Source organism: Cydia amplana, chromosome 5, assembly GCF_948474715.1.
Source record: "Cydia amplana chromosome 5, ilCydAmpl1.1, whole genome shotgun sequence".
NCBI lineage: Eukaryota > Metazoa > Arthropoda > Insecta > Lepidoptera > Tortricidae > Cydia > Cydia amplana.
In genome coordinates this window covers 8998346-9023180 of record NC_086073.1, presented here as the reverse complement: position 1 = coordinate 9023180, position 24835 = coordinate 8998346, and the positions used below count along the sequence as shown (strand labels likewise).

General features: G+C 36.8%; 3 protein-coding genes across 5 annotated transcripts in view; 1 reads left to right on the top strand and 2 right to left on the bottom strand.

Moving 5' to 3' along the window:
- The window catches only part of LOC134647978 (probable 26S proteasome non-ATPase regulatory subunit 3), a 174495-nt gene that overhangs the window by 44596 nt on the left and 105064 nt on the right, over nt 1-24835 (top strand). The gene's annotated exons all lie outside the window — the stretch shown is intronic.
- The window catches only part of LOC134647988 (LIM/homeobox protein Lhx3), a 66933-nt gene that overhangs the window by 1343 nt on the left and 40755 nt on the right, over nt 1-24835 (bottom strand). Inside the window, exons 1-7 of one of the 3 annotated variants that reach the window (XM_063502415.1) lie at nt 14153-14282; nt 11778-11952; nt 10864-11066; nt 9438-9624; nt 1650-1807; nt 912-1100; nt 110-251 (exon numbers count right to left, since the gene is read on the bottom strand). In XM_063502415.1, the coding sequence (XP_063358485.1) occupies nt 110-251; nt 912-1100; nt 1650-1807; nt 9438-9624; nt 10864-11066; nt 11778-11952; nt 14153-14252 (1154 nt within the window). In that variant the 5' untranslated portion in view covers nt 14253-14282. Of the gene's footprint in view, nt 1-109; nt 252-911; nt 1101-1649; nt 1808-9437; nt 9625-10863; nt 11067-11777; nt 11953-14075; nt 14283-24835 lie in introns of those variants that run through there. The other 2 variants (XM_063502416.1, XM_063502414.1) reach the window with 2 other exon arrangements.
- LOC134647983 (cysteine desulfurase, mitochondrial) overlaps nt 14276-24835 on the bottom strand; it is a 79937-nt gene continuing 69377 nt past the window's right edge. Inside the window, exon 9 of the mRNA XM_063502404.1 lies at nt 14276-14286. The gene's annotated coding sequence lies outside the window, so the exon portion shown is untranslated. The remainder of the gene's footprint in view (nt 14287-24835) is intronic.

The following is a 24835-nucleotide window of genomic DNA, read 5'->3' as shown; positions in this document are numbered from 1 at the left end:
TAAGCTGTAGTAGTCCCCACGGGGCAGGGCGGGCAGTAGAGGTAACCTCTCGCGGCTGCTGATGATGGGTTACTCAGGTCGGATACGTGAGACAGTACACCAAATGTACCTGGGTGAATAGTGGTGAGGCTCTCCGAGCCACGAGTCGGGGGAGGGCGGGAAGTCGGGGTACGCCCCCGCGGCTGGAGACGACGAACTGCTGAGATCCGACGCGCCGCCCGCGCCTATTCCTGCGCCACTCATGGCTTGACCTGCAATTTGACATTCATGTTAATATAACTGTTTCTGCAAACCATGCACTTAAATGAATAATTGTTAGTTCAATAAGTAATAAGATGAAAATTTTGAATTGTTTTATCATGTCGGCTGGTAAAATAGGGAATATGATGACCGTTTAGCCTATTCTGACAGAATGGTAACTGCGGAAACCTATACCGAGCATGGCCCGACATGCTCTTGGCCAATTTTTTTTTTTGCTACGGGTCAAGTCGATTCTAATGGCCTACGGCAACCTTTTAGCAGTCAAGGGCCACATAGTAGTTAACGAAGTTGACACGGGCCGCACTTTGTTAATATTTATGACTTTATCAGATATTGTCGTTTGTCAATATTACATACAAAATAGCCAGAGAGGCTCGCGGGCCGCAAGTGACAGGTTTACGGGCCGCAGGTTGCCGACCGCTGGCCTAAAGAATAATCGTACAGATGTTCATGCTGTTAACACAATTTGCAGCGTTTTTTGGCGAACCGCTAGCGCTACTTAGGACGCCACGCTTATCGTGCGCGATGCTTCATCGTGAACATTGTCCGAATGCGCAAAGGTTGATATTGGGCTTTATAGCCGCGCGGTTATCCGCGCGCGTCAGGTGACGTCTTCGGTTTACACACAGTATATGAACTTCATTACTCACCAATATTAGTATAAACTAGGTGGTCTGGAGGGTAGTGGTAGTGTGGATGCGGGGGTGGTGAATGCGCGCGCAGGTACGGCGGTGTTGCGGCGTATCGCACGCCGCCGGTAGCGCCCGCGCCGCCGCCGCCCGCTGGCGATCCCTCGTCGCCACCCAGCGCTACCGTACTGTAGCTATCGTTACTGAGATCTGCAGAAATAATTATTAACATAAGCTAAGCTATAGGCCAATATTTCTGAAATAACGTGCTGCCATCTCCTTGAAGATGCGAGAAAGAAGGAGATCGAGGCCTTTTTCCAGAAGTGGGATACAATAGGCCAAAAAGGTAGCAGATCTCCTGCTAATATTGGGATTGGCTGATTTGATTTTTACCAATCATTTTAATCTTTATAAATAATAAGTTGACTTAGTTGACTTTATCCATCTATCTACCTCATATTAGTACCTCTTGTCTCGCGTCTACACTCAGGTAGATTCAGTCAGGTAAAATTACCTACCTACAACTTTGTTTTAACAAAGTCGCGCGTCAAATCCTTCCCATATAATTTTTTGAATGTTTCGATTGCAAGTTAGGTCTATATTTAATCGTGACGTTATCTATGAAAAGGGGCCTTATTGTCAATGGCGCGTACGCCATTATTAACGATGCTCCGATATAAATACAATGCCGCGCAATGCTGTGCGGCGTAAGCGCCATCGACAATAAGATCCCTCTTCAACGATAATGTCCCAATTTACCATGATGACTAAAGGAATCCAGGTCTATCTTCAGCTCGTCTTTGTCCAGCAGCCGCTCGTGGCGCGGCGACCCGCTGCCACTCCCCTTCATCGACCTGAAGTACTGCGACCAGCGCGTGCGCCCCGCGTCCTTCTTTAATCGCTTCTCTTTCGCACGTCTGCAATTAATAGACCAATTTCGTTAATCATTTGTTCAGGCAAAAAGTGGTTGTGATAATTAATCGCAGCTAATTACACGAACTTAGATCAGACCGTTAAATTTGAGTTGCTAATCGTCAATCAGATTTTTTATGTAATTATGGAATTAGGACTTCTTTTTTTATTGTAATTCTTTCAATTATTTACTACACTTATATGTATAAAAATATATCCAGCTTTTATAAAAAGTTAATAACAACTTATGAGATAAATATATATCGACTACCGTAGGCTCAAAGGGCGTAAGGGACAAAATGACGAAAATGAGTTATGAATGCAGTTATACTCAGTATTTTTTTTCTCTATCGATTGGTATATTTAACGTATCCATAACTTGAAAAAAATGTCCGTTAAGCCCTATGAAAAATCAATGCGTGAACACAATTTTCCAACGCATTTTTCCGTATCTGCCAATTCAAATAAATGTTGTGAGACATTTTGGCGTAACTCCTAACTTTTTGTACGATACGCCCTTTTGCATCGGAAATTTTATTAAATTTGTGCTAATTTATTGACAGTTACGCCTATTTGCAGTAGATTTTTGAGTGCTAAATGTACGTTACGCCCACAACTAGTGGATATTTATACGAGTTTTAGAGAATTCAATGTAACAGATACGCCAACATACTATGTACAATTTCGAGTTTATTAAGTGGGATGACCTAGTACTTTCCTTGTCATTTTTTTATTAAGTAGGTACTTGCAGTACCTGCTCATGTGCTCATTGATGCTTTATTTATAGGGTTACTAAAATTTGACAATTTAAACTGTGGGTACTTTTTCCATCAGTTTTATGAAAATAATAAAACACGACTATATTCAAATGATAATTATGGCGATTGATTAACCCCTGGAGCGCCCCAGAATTACCGTAGTATGCTAGTATGGAATTCCTATACTAGTTACTAGCACACGTGTCTTGTTAGGGCGCTCCACGGGTTAAGATTAGACTGATAACTTTTGGTTTTGTATGTGACTGGGCTATGCAATTTTGATTACACGTAAATTAGTACTTTTTTGTTTAAACCCTAATTTATAGGATTAATCTTTTGAAAGCTACTGTCTATAAACGTTTACATAGAAGTACGTAGGCCTGGCCATTTGTCTTTTTTGCTACCTACTCTGATGTTATATCATAAATAATCACATATTCATTAAGTTTTACTGAATACGTGATGTCAAAACTACTATTGTACCTAACAGTATTATGGTATGTAAAAGTAAAATTTATGATCAAATTAAAATTACGAACAGAAATAACGCATACATACTTTCTATAGTAAAAGTAATTGTTATAAATTGTTTTGATATACATTAATAGATACAGATGGTGGGACAGAAGTGATTCTGTTGAAGTTATATAAACAAATAAAAAAGAAAACATTGATTTTGTGGCTAAAAAAATTACCTTTTACACGTTTAAGTATCCAAAATAAAAAAAATGGAGAAAAAACTTAACAATGAATACATCTCTCTCAGTTTTTGAAAAAAAAATTGTAAATTATAGTACTTAGAAGTATAGTGTTCCTTAAATGCAAGTTGCCATATTGCAACGAAATTGTTGGATTTACGCCAAATGGTACTGAAATAGTAATTTTTTTTGTACATTACGCCCTTTTTCGAATAAGATAATCCATAAAAAAAGAGGCGTAAGAGACAGTCGTGTTTTTTGGCGTAACGGACATGCTGTTTTCGTAACTAAGCATTGTATTACAAGTTCAAGCAATCAGTTTAAAAGAGCTCAAAAAGTTAAGAATAAGCCACATACAGGCATCCGTTTATTGAAACAAACAAAAAAGTTATGATTTTTTTTTCTCAAAAAAAACTGTTTTTTGGCTCTCCTGAAAAATCGCATTTTGTCCGTTAAGCCCTTTAAGCCTACGGTAGTCGATATATGTAGGTATGTATATGGTACCTATATAGGAAATGAACGCATGGACGTATTACATAATTCATCTCTGATACTAGTAGAACTAAATTAACACAGTTCAGTTACATATGTGTATTAGACCAATAAATCCGTATGTTTTCAGCAGCATAAATTAATGAATGGAAAAGGAATTTTTAGTTATATGTTGGGTTTTACGGACCACAAAATTGCGCTAAATACCTACCTAGTGCTTTGCCATTTTTCAGTTGTATGAATAAATAAAAAATGGTTGAACCTAAAAAAGCTAAATAATGAAATATCATATTTTAATAATATAATCACAATTTACTTACAAATCCGTAAAAATATATTGAGATGAATATTACAATAATTACAAACGCATCCAGATCAGTATCCACGAACTGCTCTGTATTCAGCATGTTTTGCGTGTTTTGTAGCTCGGCGGGGAGCTCCGGGCATTCAACAAAGAGCCTGATTAATTAAAGTGCCTCGCAGTTCCCCACGGCACCCCCATCCTATGAAATGGATGTTACCTACGGAAGGCTCGCCGTCCATAGTGCGGGATACGCAGCACTCGAAAATGGGGTTTAGTGCAAGCTATCGGCTGTTGTAAAATCTGTTTAATTCAAGATATGTATTTCAACTGGTAACATAGCCAGTAAGAAGTAAGAGCACCTACAGTTCTGTATGCAAGCTACTCTTAATATCTATATTTGTAATCGGTAGTATGAGTGATAGGTATTCAATATTGACACGGATAAATGGCAAAAAATATAGTACATACTACCTTAATGTATGGGCAATAAGGTCGAGGAGTGATATTTTTGGCACTTTGCCCGTGTCGATATTTAATAAATTGACTATAATTGTTAGATAGTAGAGCCATGAGAAAAAAAGGTAAAGATAGTTTTTTTCTGGTAAAATCTACGGTGTATTGAGAACCCGATAAGTCTCAATTATGTTATTATGTATTTAGCATAATAGGTTTTTAGGGCTCTGCGTGGGTAAGGTCACGATCTAGAGAATATTTTAAATTACAAAACTAATTACAAAGCTAATAATAGGATTGGTAAAATTATGTAAAAGTTGAGTTAGTATAATTGCGATAATTGTATTTTAATTGTCGACTCCGATTAATCACAGAGCGGTAAATATGCTAAACCCTGCTAACTTCATTGAAGACTTCTTGATACAAGTGGAGCTGACTAAACTAAATACAAGCATTGAGCTCGAAAATACTCGTACATAGGTACCTAATATTCCGGGTTTTTTTTAATTAGAATTTTTATAACCTCAAAAGTAGTGATAACTTTTTCCTCCAAAATTAAATCTGAGTTACTATGCACTGAATTATAGTATCGTTTACATACATATTATTGTACCTCAATATTAGATATCATAGGAACCAGGACATTTAAAGAAAAAGTTACTATTACTTTCGAGGTTAGAAGAATTTTATTGGTATCTTTAAAAAATCACGATACACTTATAAAATGTAAAGATTAGTTGTCGAATATTATGTAGGATGTCAAATACAGAATTCACAAATTTGACACAAATAAGTATCATCAGTACCATTGACTTCAAAATAGCGTCACAAACATTGGTCACTTTCGATTCAATAGTTAGTGGGTATCTATTTAAAACCTTGTGATTTCTGCACATATGATATTACGGGTTTATAATGGGTAGGTTGTGGTGTTCGTGGGAATCGCAAACTGCTATTTTTATAGTATCGTAGAACTTATATCTTACACATTATGTGATATTTAAATACTGATATGGTAAAGCAAGTGCGGTAGTTGAGCGATAAATAAATTATATAACAGTTATATATCGATTCACATTTGGGGTCAATACTTTTGCTATAATTATGACGATCGGTATTAAAAATGTATGTTGAGTAAATTTCAAAATTTATAACTAATTCAAGTATGTACGTACGGTGCTCTACTTTCCAACAATGAAAACAAAAAAAAAATCTGATACATAAAAGTAAATAAATGATAGTATGATTGAGAGTTCATTTTCATATTTATTTTAAATTTGAACAAAATATAAATTTAAAGTTAGGTATTTACAGTGAATTTTGATTTAACTAAAACAATATTTTAAGCAGACACCGCCTACGATCAAAGTCAGATTTCAGAAATAACAAAGTCGACGTGAACTCACAAGTAGGTGAGTGTGTCTGAAATGGCCGACGGCTTTGATAACGAGCGAGGCTGAATGCAAGGCGCGCCCGCCGCAGCGCCGGCTCCACGCCCCAACGACCCCGGGCCTTACAAAACATATGATCCTAACAAAGATGCACCAACAATATCATAGAATGGCCTGTAGGCCACCAATTGTTAGGCAAGGACGGTTATAAATGTATTTACTATAATAAACATGCATATTCAATTTGCAGAGTTTTATTCTGAATATTGTACGTGGATCTATATCTGAATCCCTAAAGTCTTTTCTCCTATCTTTGCATTCCCTAATATTGTTTGGCATAATGATCAGTTGTCCTAACAATCGTATACCCTAATTTTGGTTTCCCTATTATCGAATGGCCGATTTTTTTTTGTCCTAATATGTTTTTCCCTAATGGCACTTTCCATATTGAGTACTTATCCTAATGTTATGTAGCATAATTCTTTTTTGCCTAATTATTGTTAGGCCTAAAAATTATATATCCTAATCATCATGTTACCTAATTTTACTTAGCCTATCATTGCTTGACCTAACACTCGTGTGGCCTAATTTTGATTTCCTTATTATCTTCCTATTATCTTATTATATATATAACATATTAGGACAAAAAAAAATCGGCCATTCGATTTTTTTTTTGTCCTAATATGTTTATCCGTAATGGCACTTTCCATATTGAGTATTTATCCTAATGTTATTGAGCATAATTCTTATCTGGCCTAATTATTTTTAGGCCTAAAGGTCATACGTCCTAACCTAACCCACTTTTCTGGCAACAGTTCTTTTTAATGAGGGTCGCAGTTCTAACCTAACCTAACCCACTTTTCTGGAAACAGTTTTCTATCGGACTCCGCATCTGCTCCGGCGCTACGGGCAAAGCAGCCCCTCCGCGCCTCCGGCTTTTTACATACACTCTAGACAGACAAGACCACGTGGATAGTGGGTTGCTCCGATTCGGATTTTGTGTGCTAAAAATATGTATACATCCAAAATGCCAATAATATGTTCGGGAACCCAAAGTTTCCAAAATACAATAATATAATAATATTTTTTACACATTATAAATGTAGGCCGATGTACAAATTTCAACTATACAGGGTGCTTCCTGTAACAGGATTAATAAATTAAACTAAAGGCTGTACTCCTCAAACTGACCAACATTTGTTCAGCAACTTTTAAAAATTATGAATCCTTTAAAGTTCCTCTTTTTCATACAAAATAAATATTGCCTTCAATATACGCTGACATCAGTGTGTTTGACGTTGCTTGTCACGGTTTAAACATTACAAAAGGAGGGTGGGCAGATTGGCCTATTGACCAATAAGGACAAGCGATATGTCACTGGATAGCTTATTCTAAGTTCTAAAACTTTTACTATGGCAGATAGTCCCAAATCTTTGTGTGAAAAAAGTTATCACCGCAAAAATTAGTGTGAGTTTAAACGTGACTGTATAGTTTTTTTCGATACTAAGTTCCTGTGTCGCAGATCATTAAGGTTTTGTTATTGTGGATGATTTGGTGTCACGATATTTTAGTTTTTTATTCGTTTTCTTATATTTTTTTGTCATATTTTTTTTTAAACAGAGATTTGACAAGTCTCGTCATACAAAAAAATGGAGTATATAAAAAACCTTTCCAATGGTATGTCGCTTATTCTTATTGGTTCATAGGCCAGTGTCCATACAAATCTGCCCATCCTCCTTTGCAATGAAAAATATTTTTTATGACAATTAATCATTAGAGTAATACCCATTAGATCAAACCAGTCAAATTTCGAGGAATATGGTAAAAAACATTAAGGATATTGATAGCTATGGTAGAAATGCTTAGGACATATGCGTTTTAGGCTATACATTCATTATGGAAAGTAATTGTTATGATAATTGATCAATAGGAAAGTAACTGTTATGACAATTGATCATTAGGGCAATAGCCATTAGGTCAAAGCAGTTAGAGAATGTTATTTTATGCCAAACATTGTTAGGGATTTCGAAGAATATTGTAAAAAATTTAGGGATCTTGATAGTTATGGTAAAAATGCTTAGGACAAATGAGTTTTAGGCTAACCATTACATTATGGAAAATAATCGTTATGACAATTGATCGTTAGGGCATGTGCCCATTAGGACAAACCAGTTAGGGCAAGTGACTTTAGGACAAACGTTGTTAGGGATTCAGAATGACACCCTATTGTACGTTAGGGGTCTCCCTCGCGATCCCTAACAACCTTTGTCCTAAACTCACTTGCCCTAACTGGTCTGTCCTAATGGGCACTATCCCTAACAATCAATTGTCATAACAGTTATTTTCCATAATGTCCGATATAAATCCGTACGTTAGACATACAGTACCTATTCGAAATATTTAAAAAATGTTTATTGTAAGTTAATGTTATTTTTATTTTTTCTAAAATCAGTCTCCAAAGACATAAGTTCCCGATTTCGTTTAGTTTCAGATTTTCCCCCCATACTTACATAGACGTACACCATATACACCATGTATATAGACTTTATTCTCGTTTCGATTGTAGTTATAACACCTAACATTAAGCTTGATACTTATGCTATGTCTTTTTTTATTTTACGCTAAAAAACCTGAATCTTAAATTCGTAGTTAGTCGTTTCTTCCATCACTTAATTTAATAAAATTCTATTCTGAAAGAAAAAGTAACTTTGTTTTTTTTTATCAAAAATATTTTGAAGCCTGTAGGTAGACTGTGCGTTGAAAAGAAGAAATAGAACAAGCAAAATAAGCGCATTCATTCCACAACTGAAAAAAATCTTATATTTCTGTTTGCGGCGATAAAACTTTTACGTCTTGTTAAGTCACTGACCATTTCAAAATCATTTGTGTTAACTCGCTTGCCTGGTTTAACTGTGCAGATATGGAAAATTGATTACAGAACTCACGGACATGCAAACGTTACGGTATATTAATTTATTATGGTTGAGTTGCAATTTTTATCGCTCCGCGTCGCATATCAAATCTTTCGTCCAGCCTTAACTAAACCAAGAGCAGCACGTGCAATTTGATACCTGCAACTATTTTAGTATTATTTGTGCCATCTTAGTCTTCTTTATGTCTAATAAACTCACAATGTGCTCTGGTACATTTACTAAGACATGTCAAAATGCTAATCGTTCAACTAAATGCGCGATGCGCCGCCTGTACTAACCCTACAAATTAACATTATACATTCTGACACTTGAAGTCACACGCACAACGCGCTTTAACACAGCAACGCGACAGCGACACGATAGCAGTGACAACAATATTTCAAAAGCGGCCCTGGCTTTATGGCTCCTCTACACAATGGGCCAACGCCGGCCACTCCAAGGGACGCAGCCATGCGGTAGAATGAGATAGCAATATCACTTGCTCCCTCTAACGCATAAATGCGTCCCTTGGAGTGGCCGGCGTTGGCCTATCGTGTAGAGGAGCCATTACGTTCGCTGACGAACGGGCTACGGAGATAAGTTTTCAAAAATGGTTGTGATTCTTACCTGTTTTGGAACCACACTTGCACGACGCGCATGTCCAGCCCCGTGTCCTGCGCGAGCTGCTCTCTGACATGGCGTGCAGGTTTCGGACTACTGCTGTACGCGCTCTTTAGAGTCTCTAGTTGCTTCGCCGTGATCGTCGTTCGGGGCCGCTTACTTGCCGCGTCACCGTCTAATGATCCTTCTCCGCCTGCGCACCAAATAATAAATCGATACCAACTTCGTACCGTCACAATCTTTCCTTAAATACTATAACCACAGAACATATTAAAGAGGTTAGAACGGCTATCGCGCGCAGTTAGTATCGGAACCGGTGTCGCCGCTCGTTCCTCTCCACATTTCCACATTTCTCGCGCAACGGTAGTACAAACTTGTGTGCGTGGTGAATGGATACGCCTCCTTTAGACTGATTTGATGTCTGGCTTCTTAACCCCTGGAGCGCCCCAGAATTACCGTAGTATGGAATTCCTATACTAGTTACTAGCACACGTGTCTTGTTAGGGCGCTCCACGGGTTAATCTGAACGTTATTGTGGCGCAAAAGGCATGTTTACGTTTTTCGGTCAGCGCGAGCGAGTACTAGCATGCGAGCGTTTGCTCATAACCGGCGGCGACACGTACCCTGCTCGCATCGCCATTCTACTTGTTCTGTGACTATAACAAATGAATATTATTAATGGGTAGAAAATAAATATTACATTTAAGTAGGTAAGTAGTTAACAACGCAACAGACATTATTTAATTTTAACCCGAGTTGCCTGAAATGACAGAAATTTTACAAGTAAGTATTAGTGGTAGTACAGTCGCTATCAGTCATATCCAGAGATCGGACAGATTGGCGTCATTGCTCGCAATAATGTGGACATGACTCCAAATTTGATTAAATAATTAATAATTTAATTAATTTCTTACCTTAATTTTGATTCCTAATCAATGAATAACACAAAGATTTCTTATAATGTAAATTTATTGAAAAAAAATCAGTACCTATGCTTTTCAAATTTTCTGTAGATACCTACTCATTTTTTTATATCAAAAATTTATTTAAGTGCTATTTATTGACTAGGGAACTAAATTAAATCGCAGGTAAAAAATTAATTACAATAATAAAATGATTAATAATTTAATCAAATTTTGAGTCATGTCCACATTCTTGCGAGCAATGACGCCAATCTGTCCGATCTCTGGTCATATCGGAGCGGCCAAAGTGCTCAAAATATTTGAACACGCACTCTAACGCCTTGACAATAGAGGCGTGTTCAGATATTTGTGAGCGCCTCGGCCGCTAACATCATAGTTGTATAATATCATGTAATTTGGTAAATGCGATGATGGATCAGTCTTTGACAAATTAGGCTGCTATGTTCAGTTACTTGATGTTAAACTTCATATTTAAATGCAGGAGGATAAAAATGGAAGTACTTACTAACCTTTGGCTCTAGCCGCTTCATAGTCCGGTTTGCAGACTAGCTTCCCATCCTCCATCAGATAAAACTCGTCCCCCGTGTTCAGCGTCCGCGCGCACGCCGCGCACGCGAAGCAGCGCATGTGATACACGTGCGACTGCGCCCTCCTCACCACCTGCGTGGGGGGGATGCCCTGCCCGCAGCCCGCGCATTTTGTACCGAACCGCCTGGGACAACAGCCGGAAAAACAATAACATTATCAACGTGAAAGATTTCATTGATGAGTTAAGATTAGTTTATAGACTGCCGTATTCGAACTTCAAGGTACTAGATCCATTATAGATACGTTATAGTTTAGATTTCAACTAGTTCTCTTTTGCAGCGCAATTCGAGCAACCAATGTCAATTTTACGTTAGATATCTATTAGATGTGAATTAGATCTCTAAGCCATATCTTGTGGAAATCGTTCAAGAGTATCTCCAGAATCGCGCAAATGTCACATTTGACAGGTTAGATCTTAAACATATCGTTATCGTATCTTGGCGATGTCTAAAAGATATCTAACAGATGTCTATTTCAAAATCCGAATCGGGCCAAGAGAACCCGGAAGGGTTTGATCTGTAGTTACGTTTAACACATTCACCGCTGAGCTACGGTCGTAGCGCTACGTCGTAGCCGATAGCATGGGTTTCCCGGTATGTAGCGAAAATGTTTCGTAGAGGCAAAACGACAACGTGTCGTGATTAGCGATGAATGGGTTAATATAATGTAGATTTTTGACTATTACACCTCCATACTTTTGAGTTATTTAACAACATCACGACACTTGTCGCAGCGTAGGCATAGGTATCACACATGCCACATGCGGCCTGACCTCATCAGTGCGTCTCCATTGGTAACAATAACATACAAACGATTTCATTATTTATAAACTTACTTGAAAAAGTCATCTGTACAATAGAGCTGGTTGTTCCTCGCGAAGCACTTGCCGGACAGCATGGCCCGGCACTCGACGCAGCGCAGGCAGCCCGCATGCCACGTTCGGTCTGACACTTTCAGCACGTATCGGTCCACTATCATCTCGTGGCAGCCGCCGCACTTCGGGATACTAGCTGCAGCAAAACAGATATTTCAGAGGTGAACTCTTGTGCAAATGTGCACTCAACGAAAAAGGTACGTATCAGCAGGCGTGTCTACAGGCTTTGCTACTACAGGTAGCTAAAAGTACATCCGTTCCGCCCCAGTTTTGGGGAAAGCCATAAGCCGCGCGTGGCGCTGTCGCCACCTAGCGGCCATATCTGTGCTGATCGTAACAGACGCGTTTTGTTAGAGAGTGAGTCTTCTGTACTTAGTACTATTATTTATTCTGTGGTATCAGCTACTTAAGCTCTTAAATGTAAAATTTAAGCTGAAACTAATTAATCTGAGATTAGCTATCTAAAGCACTTTTCTATCCTTATATATTCACTTCACGGAGTATTATCCTTCATAATAAAATAATTCGTATATAAGGTTAACGTACTGGTGCTCGGCGCGGTCTAGTACATGTCATCTTGAAACTTAAGCCATTGTCAATAGAGGTGACAGCCGGGTGTCATCTATTGGGTATTAGCATGTCGAGCACTAGTACGTTTACGTTAGGATCTCTATAAGTACTAAGCTGCCAGGCAATCATGTACCGCGACAAATAATTAACGGATTTAGAATTTTATTATGGACGTGAAATTAAAAATTTGCTAATTTAATTATTCTGATAAATATTTTTTACTGAATTCAGTGGTCACAAATTAGTAGATGAAAGAGATTTTTAGAGTTTGAATATAGGTACATATTCGGGATATTCAGATATGTACATATAAACATTCGTAAAATTGTATTTTATGGGAAATGCCATAGTTCACTGATGAGTGGCATTGATCAGTCTAATTGTAAGTATCAATTATAGTGGTTGCTTTGTGCAGTAAAGGTAGTTTCACGATTTTTGCCTATCAAAAACTATATTGTTGTTAGTGCTATCTGCTATATACCTAAGTAGGTACTATCTGGTCGACGAAGAATTAAACCTAATTACTAATTAAGTACGTATATCGTTTATTAGATCATCTACGCATTAGCTCATTTTTATTAGAGTTACGTAGATCAAGATAAGTCTGCAACGATTTTGACAACACACGCAGTGCAAGTGTTATTTTGAAGTCAAACTTTTATGAAATTATGACGTACTTACCTATAAATAACACTTGCACTGCGTGTGCTGTCAAAATCGTTGCAGACTTATCTTGGTATAACTCTATTTTCGTATAAATTAGGTATCTATACGAACTGTTTTTGAAAAAGAAACAAAGTAGGTTTAATTTAAAAGAAGTAGAACTTTACCGTTGAGTCCGTTGAGGGCTAAGGTTGAGGGCCAGCGGCCCGTTTATCAAAAGCTTATTGTAACTTGTAATACAAGTGGAAGTCCCTTTCTAACCAAAGCTGTCAAAAAGTGACTTCCGCTTGTTTTACAAGTTTTTGATAAACGGGGCCCAGGTATTATTGGAGGCAAACTGGCGTTAACTTGCTCATGGTCCTTGCTTGCTCTTATTCAATCCGATTATTTATTTTTATAAACATGCACTCAGTATTAAGCGCTGTAACTTAAAAGAACCCGGCTAAGTGATAATGAACTATTAGTGATTCATAGAGCCATATTTTGTTTGGATTTGCCTCTCAAATAAGCAGGTGAATGTTGTCTTCTAAATTATGTTTTTTGTTTATTTGTTGTTTGTCAACAATGGAAATGGTTTCCCTGTATGGGTACCGAACGTACGACTGTAATAAACGGACTGCATTTCACCTGCATTTTTTATTGGAACCGTACGCTGACTGTACAGTCGTCGACAGTTTCCATTTATAAATTGCAATTGGACTGCAGCTAATGACTGATTGAAAAACTAAACTGCGTATAGTGAGGTTATATTATAACCTGCTCCCATAATACCTAAGTACTCCACGTTTAACCCTTGAGTAGGTACTCTCCTTTATTCCCAGTGTTATATTTTAATTGATTGTTTATTGACCCTAAGGCTAGGTGTTTAGGGTGTGCCAATTTGTTAGCTGCTGTCGACAATTCATCCTTTCCGCAGATGCTATTGACAGATCTCTTTGGCTTTAATGGTTGCCACAAAAACTTAGCGTTACTTTCCATTTTGACACTATTTTAATCACCTACACGCACCCATCACTCTAACCTTACCTACAATGTATTCGAACTAAAAATGCTACACCACACTATGAACTGAATGTAAACAAAACACGCGCGCCACTACGTACACAAGAACACTTCAGGTAGGTGCTCCAGCTGGATCGGTGGCACGCGCATGTCCTCTATCTCGGCCTCCTCCGCGGCGGGGTACATCATGGTACCCAGCATGGCACACCCGTCCCGTCTCGATGCGACCGGTACACTGAGGGTTCACAACCCCAACCCTCTTATCGCTACCTCTACGCTATTGGCCGCTGCCTTTTCGGCGATAACAGCCACCACGCCCATCGACCAATCCAGGCGTGGGCACACCCATCGATCGATTGCAGAAATTTTCGCACATTTCCATACAAGATATTAAACGCCTGCATTGCTCTAGTGCTTCGCAGACAGGTGTCCGTGGCAATGCTCTTGCATTTTTTAAGGGTAGGTTAGGTTAGAAAAACTGTCTCTAGAAACTAGAGAAACTAGAAAAACTTAGAAGAACCTGTCTCTAGCAGTAGCGCTTTTCTTGAGAAACGATATAATTTTTGATATTAAGGTGTACTTATTTACTAATTTACGTACACTTTTTTCATCAGAAATTATTGGCATTAGTAAGAAAGTATATTTACTGATTCCAATATTGCTTGTCGATAATAGTATAAAAAGAATGAAAAAGTTTAAAGGTATATTCTATATATACCTATATTCTGACCATGCACTCATCTTTAATTTTTACGTTAACTTTTTATATAGAGTGTGATCCCTTATCGTGGGTAGAGTTTTCGTAGCGAGAGCCGTGTACCCGATGATTCCGGTGCAGTCGTTTTGTTTGTTTAATTATGGGTCCAATTGTGATCACAATAATCACTAATTATTTTGCAAAAGACCAGGTAAATAACGGTTTAGGTACACAAATTATTTTATCAATAGACTTAATTAAAATATGAGATTTTTTGGATTTGGCTGTACTGTACGCTCGTAGGTAGGACTTAAGGCCCCGTGGGTTCAGGTTCTCTCACTCTCACTGAGCGTAAGCGTGAGCAATATGGCTGTGCGTGCTCGGGATCGTGGATATCATGTTTTTTAATTAAATTTTTTTGTAAATGGTTGAGTTCGATCAAAAATAAAATTGAGTATTTTTAGAAATTATTTACATTTTTTTTGGTTTTGTGCAAATCTGCAAATCTGCTGGAAAACTAAATTCAAATCAAACGAACGTGAATCGTGCGTCTGTCTTTATTTTCTCCGAAACTACTGGATCAATTAAGTTGAAATTTGGCACACATAATATAAGTTTGTGACCCAAAGACGGACATGTAACGTAAACAAATTAATTTTAAATACAGAGGCTACTTTTGGGGGGTAAATGAATAAATTAAAAAACAAAGTTTTTTTAAACTATATCGTATTACATATCAAATGAAAGAACTCATTGTAAGAATCTCAAATATATCTTTTTTATAATTTTAAGATAAATAGTTTAATAGCAGTTATTCAAAAAAATTTTTTGGGGGTCTAAAATTTTGAAAAAAGTACACAAAACAGTTCTTTACCTATAGATTACAGGAAAACCTAGTAGAAATGTGCAGTCAAGTGTGAGTCGGACTTAATTACTTAGTTTTTGATACGGGTTTTTAATAGATATTTCACTCACGTTTCACATAAAAAATACATTGGAAAAAATTGTGTAATGTACGGAACCCTTGGAACGCGAGTCCGACTCGCACTTGGCCGGTTTTTTCATATAATTTCACTGCGTCTTTTTGTACGTAGGTACTACACAACCTACATTGTTCACCTTATATGTAGATATCTAAAATATTGACAAGTTTCCTTCACTAATAGTAATTTTTAACCACGTATTTTTTTTATTTAAGTTGGAAATTAATAATTCATATAAAGTAAGTATGATTGTACGAAGTTACACACATGTTATACTTTTTAGAGGACGTTTTGTACCAACTGAAAATCAAATCTTTCTTCTGGAGGATATTTTTTTCAACTTTTTCTGTTTAATCTAAATAACTAACAGAAAATAATAATTCATTTAAATTATTTATTTCGATTGTCTTCTCAACCCCTATCCTTATCGCAATACTCGATTGTGTTAGTATTTAAAACACCTGAAAACAGAAGAAAAATCTTGTTTATTATTTTGTTAATAAAGAAAGTAAACAATTCAATATTTATTTTTTACAAAAGCGTGTCTGTGTAAAAAAAAATACTTAGGTACATTTAACAACCCAAATATGGTTTCCAAGTCGTAGCTAAGTATTATATGTACCTACTTACATATTGTATTGTAATATGTAAGTAGGTATACTTATAATACACTAGCTGTTGCCCGCGACTTCGTACGCGTGGATTTGTATATTGGTGGTTATAAATTCTACATTAGCTTAGAACATTATGCAGCAAAAGATAGCAGTAGGGACGGTTAATCATTTGTTAATTATTATACAACGCATGAGATATGTCTTTCACAACCTGGCTACGAAGTTTCAAGCCCCTAACTGAATAAAATTGTTCTCGATAATCTCGATATATTCTCTCTCAACCCCCAGAAGATTTTCAAGTCCACTATTTAATAAAACCTACTACCTAACTACCTATTTACGAAGTTTGAAGTTCCTAGCTTTAAATAAAATTTGAACCCTCTACCAACTCTCAACCCCTGTTTAAACTTTTAGGGGATGAATTTTTAAAAACGCTGAAATTACTTTTCTTGTATTGTAATAATATGCCTTTATACAACGATTCAAGTCCCGCACTCCGATAAATATTTGGGTTCCATACAAATTTTCGACCCCCTTCACCACCTTGGGGGATGAATTTTTAAAAACGCTGAAATTAGTTTTCTTGTTTTTTAATTTAATACCTTTTTGCAAAGTTTCAAGGTCCTAGCTTAAAATGAAATTTGCACCCCAAGACGAACTTTCATCCCCTTTTTTACCCCCTTAGGGGTTGAATTTCCAAAAACGTTGCAATTACTTTTTTTTTGTAATCGGCTATTATGCCTTTCTAAAAAGTTTCAAAGCATTTGTAATGGATTCAAACTTTCAACCCCTTTTTAACCCTGTTAGGGGATGAATTTTCAAAATCGCTGAAATTACTTTTCCTGTCTTATAATAATATACCCATATACAAAGCTTAAAGTCACACACTCACAAAAATATTTGATCTCCATACAAACTTTCAACCCCTTTTTCACCACCTTGGGGGATGAATTTTCGAAAACGCTGAAATTAGTTTTCTTATTTTTTAATATAATACATTTTTACAAAGTTTCATATTCCTAGCTTAAAATAAATCTTGAACCCCATACAACCTTTCATCCCCTTTTTAACCCTTTTAAGGGATGAATTTTTAAAAACGCTGAAATTAATTTTCTTGAGTTTTAATAATATCGCTTTATACAAAGACTCAAGTCCCGCACTCTCAATAATATTTGATCTCCGTACAAACTTTCAACCCCGTTTTCACCACCTCGGGGGATGATATTTTAAAAACGCTGAAATTAGTTTTCTTGTTTTTTAATTTAATACCTTTTTGCAAAGTTTCAAGGTTCTAGCTTAAAATAAAATTTGCACCCCAAGACAAAGTTTCATCCCCTTTTTTACCCCCTTAGGGGTTGAATTTCCTAAAACGTCGCAATTACTTTTTTTTGTAATCGGCTATTATGCCTTTCTAAGAAGTTTCAAAGCATTTGTAATGGATTCAAACTTTCAACCCCTTTTTAACCCTGTTAGGGGATGAATTTTCAAAAACGCTGAAATTACTTTTCCTGTCTTATAATAGTATACCCATATACAAAGTTTAAAGTCACACACTCACAAAAATATTTGATCTCCATACAAACTTTCAACCCCTTTTTCACCACCTTGGGGGATGAATTTTCGAAAACGCTGAAATTAGTTTTCTTGTTTTTTAATATAATACATTTTCACAAAGTTTCAAATTTCTAGCTTAAACTAAAACTTGAACCCCATACAACCTTTCATCCCCTTTTTAACCCTCTTAGGGGTTGAATTTTTCAAAATCGCTTCTTATCTCTTGTACACTTTACAAATGCAACCTAGTTTGCAAATTTCAACTTTCTAGCTTTTGTAGTTTCGGCTCTGCCTTGATGAATCAGTCAGTCAGTCAGTCAGTCAGTCAGGACACTTGCATTTATATATATAGATAGCTACGACTATACAAAAGTAAATTATTTATTTAATAACTTAGCAAACAAATTGTATTACATGTCTGCGGTAGTTAAGGATATTATGCAAAAGAAGAAAGGCGGCAAAAAGGTATTGTTTCAGAGCCTAATTGTTTTTTTTTTTAATTAGGGTGTTTTTTGCAAACCCACACAATGCACAATGCATACCTACACAATGCATTCAATTCACAATAAGTACATAACATATTAACTATACCCACAAAAACATAATAAATGTGACTGTTTATAAATAGGTACTATAGGTACCTATAGGTAGGTAGGTAGGTACTATAGGTATATTAGGTATTATAGGTAGGTATATTGTCAACATTTCACGTTATGTACCTAACAATGCTACATGCCGCAACTACGTTTTTTTTAAGTATACGGAACAACAACAGTTGAATAGTCACTCAATGTTGTAAATGACCGTTTGTTTCTTGATTTTAATAAATAAAAGCTAAATAAAAGCGGCCAAGTGCGAGTCGGACTCGCCCATGAAGGGTTCCGTATTTAGGCGATTTATGACGTATTAAAAAAAAACTACTTGCTAGATCTCGTTCAAACCAATTTTCGGTGTAAGTTTACATGGTAATGTACATCATATATTTTTTTTAGTTTTATCATTCTCTTATTTTAGAAGTTAGGGGGGGGACACACATTTTACCACTTTGGAAGTGTCTCTCGCGCAAACTATTCAGTTTAGAAAAAAATGATATTAGAAACCTCAATATCATTTTTGAAGACCTATCCATAGATACCCCACACGTATGGGTTTGATGAAAAAAAAAATTTTGAGTTTCAGTTCGAAGTATGGGGAACCCCAAAAATTTATTGTTTTTTTTTCTATTTTTGTGTGAAAATCTTAATGCGGTTCACAGAATACATCTACTTACCAAGTTTCAACAGTATAGTTCTTATAGTTTCGGAGAAAAGTGGCTGTGACATACGGACGGACAGACAGACGGACAGACAGACAGACATGACGAATCTATAAGGGTTCCGTTTTTTGCCATTTGGCTACGGAACCCTAAAAAGTGTATAGGCAGTGTAACAGCGGCCAACAACAACACAAAGAGAAAAATACTAGTTAGTAGTTGCAAACCAAAGTAAACATTAAAAGCAATTTTTCCAAAGCGACTTGAGTATTACGTTCCCATTCTCATGTTTCAGTTTTATTACACTTAGAAGTTTATACAGTAATTTTATACATTTTGCGCTTGCGTCAAATCCGGTAGTTCTGATTTTTTGCAGACTTGTTTATGATGTTGGCCCAATGAATAATCCAAGTTTGTGCCCTCGAGCGCCGAACGCAACTTTGTCAAAAATCGAAAAAACCGCGACACAACGCGTTATTATTATAACATTGATTACATATACAGGGTGCCCAGTAATTAGTGGATAACCTTCTAACCACCGACAGAGCACGTTAGGCTGGTCCAGAAAATGCACTTAATAGGTCTAGTAAAAGTTTCGTGGTTTTCGAGATAATCGAACTTTTCTGTCTTTTTTAATGGCTAGGTCCATACTTCACTTTAATCACAATCTAGGCCATATCTTTGTCTGTAAAGATGTAATTAGCGTGTGTGATACCATTTTAGAATCAGTATTAGATAAACAATTTTTAGGGTTCCGTAGCCAAATGGCAAAAAACGGAACCCTTATAGATTCGTCATGTCTGTCTGTCTGTCCGTCTGTCTGTCCGTCTGTCTGTCCGTCCGTATGTCACAGCCACTTTTCTCCGAAACTATAAGAACTATACTGTTGAAACTTGGTAAGTAGATGTATTCTGTGAACCGCATTAAGATTTTCACACAAAAATAGAAAAAAACAATGAATTTTTGGGGTTCCCCATACTTCGAACTGAAACTCAAATTTTTTTTTTTCATCAAACCCATACGTGTGGGGTATCTATGGATAGGTCTTCAAAAATGATATTGAGGTTCCTAATATCATTTTTTTTCTAAACTGAATAGTTTGCGCGAGAGACACTTCCAAAGTGGTAAAATGTGTGTCCCCCCCCCCCCCCCTAACTTCTAAAATAAGAGAATGATAAAACTAAAAAAAATATATGATGTACATTACCATGTAAACTTCCACCGAAAATTGGTTTGAACGAGATCTAGCAAGTAGTTTTTTTTAATACGTCATAAATCGCCTAAATACGGAACCCTTCATGGGCGAGTCCGACTCGCACTTGGCCGCTTTTTAAGAAAGTTGGCCATTCTGTTCTCCATACATTTTTTTTTCACCACAAACTTATTGAAATTTTTTAAGAAAAAATTGATTGGAATTTTTTGTGTGGCCACCATAAAGCGACAACCATAGGTGGGAACGAAAGGTCCGATCGCTGTGTCTCGCTCCAACCTATGGTTATCGCTGCCGCCGTCGCAAGTCGCTCAATGTCGTGGCCAAGCCGGTATGCGGCGGAGCTCGCGGCCTTCGGCCTCGTCCACATATCGCCATAGGTTAATTCCAAGCTCTGCTTTCTTGCAGCTCGACCTTTGGCCTCATTCGTCCGTGCCTTCAGCCTTATGAAAAGCTCAGCGTTAGACATTGCCTTTAAAAACACTGATAAACTTTTACATTGCTAATCGAGTTTAATTAAGTTTTAAAAACATTGCAAGAATTGCGTGACAATATTCAAGTTGCTGCTCGAGAAATTAGCAGAAGAAGGTACTCTCGAATGCTGAAAAGAAATTTTGTAAAAAGGTGCAGAGCCTGTATTCGTGTACAGGGCATGCAATTTGAACATTTGTTATGATAGGTTAATATTAAGACGTAACTATTTTATGAGACTTTGTTGTTTTATTTATCAGATAGATCATCGCCTCTTTCTTTCAGATGTACATAAACTTATTTAATGCCGGATTAAGTTATTTTGATGCCCTAAGCCTAAATAAGCCCTAATCTACATCATCATCTGGAGGTAATTTTAAAACTTAATTAAACGCGATTAAGTCCAGATTTCGTAAATAATAATGTGTAGCAATGTAAAAATTTTCAGTGTTTTTAAAGGCAATGTCTAACGCTGAGCTTTTCATAAGGCTGAAGGCGCGGACGAATGAGGCCAAAGGTCGAGCAAGAAAACAGAGCTTGGAATTGACCAATGCCGATATGTGGACGAGGCCGAAGGCCGCGAGCGACATTGAGCGACTTGCGACGGCGGCAGCGATAACCATAGGTTGGAGCGTGACACAGCGATCGGACCGTTCGTTCCCACCTATGGTTGTCGCTTTATGGTGGCCACACAAAAAATTCCAATCATTTTTAAAGAAAAATTTCAATAAGTTTGATCGTTTGTGGTGAAAAAAAAATGTATGGAGAACAGAATGGCCAACTTTCTTAAAAATTGTTTATCTAATACTGATTCTAAAATGGTATCACACACGCTAATTACATCTTTACAGACAAAGATATGGCCTAGATTGTGATTAAAGTGAAGTATGGAGCTAGCCATTAAAAAAGACAGAAAAGTTCGATTATCTCGAAAACCACGAAACTTTTACTAGACCTATAAAGTGCATTTTCTGGACCAGCCTAAGGTGCTCTGTCGGTGGTTAGAAGGTTATCCACTAATTACTGGGCACCCTGTATATGTATGTGGCTTAATTGTAGTAACAAACATTTTGCTACAAATGTTTAATTAAAACAGTATGGGATTAAAGAAAATAAGTAACATTTTAGCTGTGCAAAATATAACAAATAAATTTATAAATAATTTAAATAATTATTTAGTCGACACAGTAATCACGGTTTTAGGTTCAGTTTTATAAAAACTACATTTTTACACTAAGAAAGCGGACCTACGAAGCACAGATGTTCTTGAAGTTTTTACTAACTAGGTACTTATAAACGTATGTACTTGAGTATATAAATATTTGAAACAATAAACTTAATTATTATTTTTTAAACCGATTTACCTATCTTAACAAAAGTAATCACTAAAATATAACAACCGTAAGAAAAACATAAATAGAAATCGTGTGTAGGTATTTATAATGAGATTAAAGTTACTGTAAGTAAATATATATTAATTCGATATCGTCATAATAATCACGTAAATAGTATATGTATAACATGATATAAACTTGCAGTGTAAGCCACAAAAATGTGGCCTTCACTTTTATAATTAGAAAAACCACAATCAATTATGTTAAAACTTTTAAAAAATATTTCAAAAAGCAAACTAACTAGGTCCGACGTCGAGCTCCATTAAAAAAACACAGGCACTATAAATCTGTTAGGCTGGTCTAGGCCCGGGTCAACCGTGACCGGGGCTTAGTGTTGCAAGAACAATAAATTATACAAGTGAGCGCAAGGGCATCCGTGCGTTTGCGACTTTATGTGCCCATAAATCACGCTACTAGCGTTACTTCTTCCGCCCTACGGCTGAACTTGTCCGACTACGCAGCGCTACAAACTTCTGATTACTTGTGTACGACGCGAAACATTGCACGATAATTTATTTCGCTTGATATCGCTTCTAATCTATATTATCTTATAATAACTAAGTTTGTTTGCAAGCTTTGTTTCATTGATGACTTTACTATCAAAAAATCGGCCAAGAGCATGTCGAGCCAGGCTTAGTTCCGTAGTTACCATTCTGTCAGAATAGGCTAAACGGGGGCTATTAGTAATTATCATGTAGGATCTTTATGCAAATAACTCAAACAGTTTGACCGATCATGTTCGCTATCGCATTTGAAAGTAAGCTTTTGTTTTACGATTTTTTTCATAGTTTTTGGATCCATGGTTAAGAGTTAGAGGGGGATACATTTCCTTCTTATGGAGCGATTATTTCTGAAATAATCACTTTATCAAATAATGGTTATTTCATTTTGAAGAACCTATCCGACGTACCGCACACCATAAGCGAAAAAAAAAAGTTGTATGTAGGTAAGTACCCTAAAATCTTTTTTTTTGGACGTGGTAAAACTATAAGGGTTCCTAGTTGACTACGGAACCCTAAAAAAAATATGACCGGACATTTATGAACATAATTAATCGCAACCTTTTTCGAGGCTAAATCATAAGTAGCTCGTGTGTAATGACCAACGTAGCACACTTGTGTCACAATGTACTATTGGGGATGAAAGAACACTCCTATCGGAACCTATAATAGTAACTATGTGTACGAAATAACAAATTGTATGCAGTCGCATGTCCTAGAAATAAACTTTTAAAATATTCTTATTCAAACATGAGAATCGCAACGTAGTCCCATAATATTTTCATAAATTGCAGGGAGTGGTCGCGTGCACGCTCCCTAGGGCATCGGCGCGTGCGCGCTAATTGAGGGTTTGTCGTTCTATCCCTAGACAGGTTAATAGTACTCTATGAATGTCTACTCAAAGTTTAAAATCGTATGAACTGCTGCCTTGGGCAGAGTAGCAGAACGGTACCGCCGCACTGTCGGAGCTTCGTGTAAATGCGGTGATCGGATGCGACAGCAGTGCTTTTGGTCGGAAACAATTGGGAAGCACTACCAGTAAAGCCGAGTTGATACGGTAGAACTTAATCTCCGGAGCGCAGACTCGACACTATTATGGTACCTATACAATATACATATATTTGTATAAAACTATATTATTGTGTAATATATGTCAACAGGATGAGGTCCATACGGTCCATACAGCTCAATTCCCACAGACTTGTCTATAGTTAGACAATAGAGTGCCTAATTTGACAGATTTCATTGAAAAAGAAGCCTAATTAGCTTGCACAACAAATATTAAGTCACGCCTTTAATGTAAAAGGTTTTTTTTTTTTTTTTTTTTTTTTCAATTTATTATTTAACAGGACCTTGTAAAAGGTTTGAATTATAAATGCGTTCTAACTAAAGTAAGTAACTCTCCTAAATGTCTTGGCTTAAACTATCCCACCAAACACATTTTCATGTAAAATGTTGCCAAGACGAAACCATAAGGCTCGCACTGACAAAAAGTTATCAGATCTCTTGTAGAGCCAAGCTTCTAACTCTACAAGCCCTAACTTCACAAACTCTACACCTTAGTCAAAATATGTATGTGGCTTGACCGTTTCGCTACTGTCACATGGACGTAAGGTGAAAAATGTATTCTCTACCTATTCATTATTTTTTATAATACAATAGTTCTTAGAGTATAAACGAAACGGCCAAGCCACATATTTTGACTAAGGTGTAGAGTTTGTGAAGCTAGGGCTTGTAGAGTTAGAAGCTTGGCTCTACAAGAGATCTGATAACTTTTTGTCAGTGCGAGCCTTATGGTTTCGTCGTGGCAACATTTTACATGAAAATGTTTTTGGTGGGATTTCACTTCTTTTTGTAAGTTGCTTCCATCCCCTAATTTAAAGGGTTGCGCGTGTGATTTAAGTACCTACTATTAAAAATCCAGAAATACGTACCTGGGGGCATCTTTTATACAATCTGCTTTTTACTGATTCCCCATACAAACTTCAACCCTCTTTTTCCCCTAACCCCCTTTTCACCCTTACGGGTGATTTTGGTGTTGAAAACTATTCTATACCATTCCCCATTACAAAAACTATCTACATACCAAATTTCAACTAAATCGGTTCA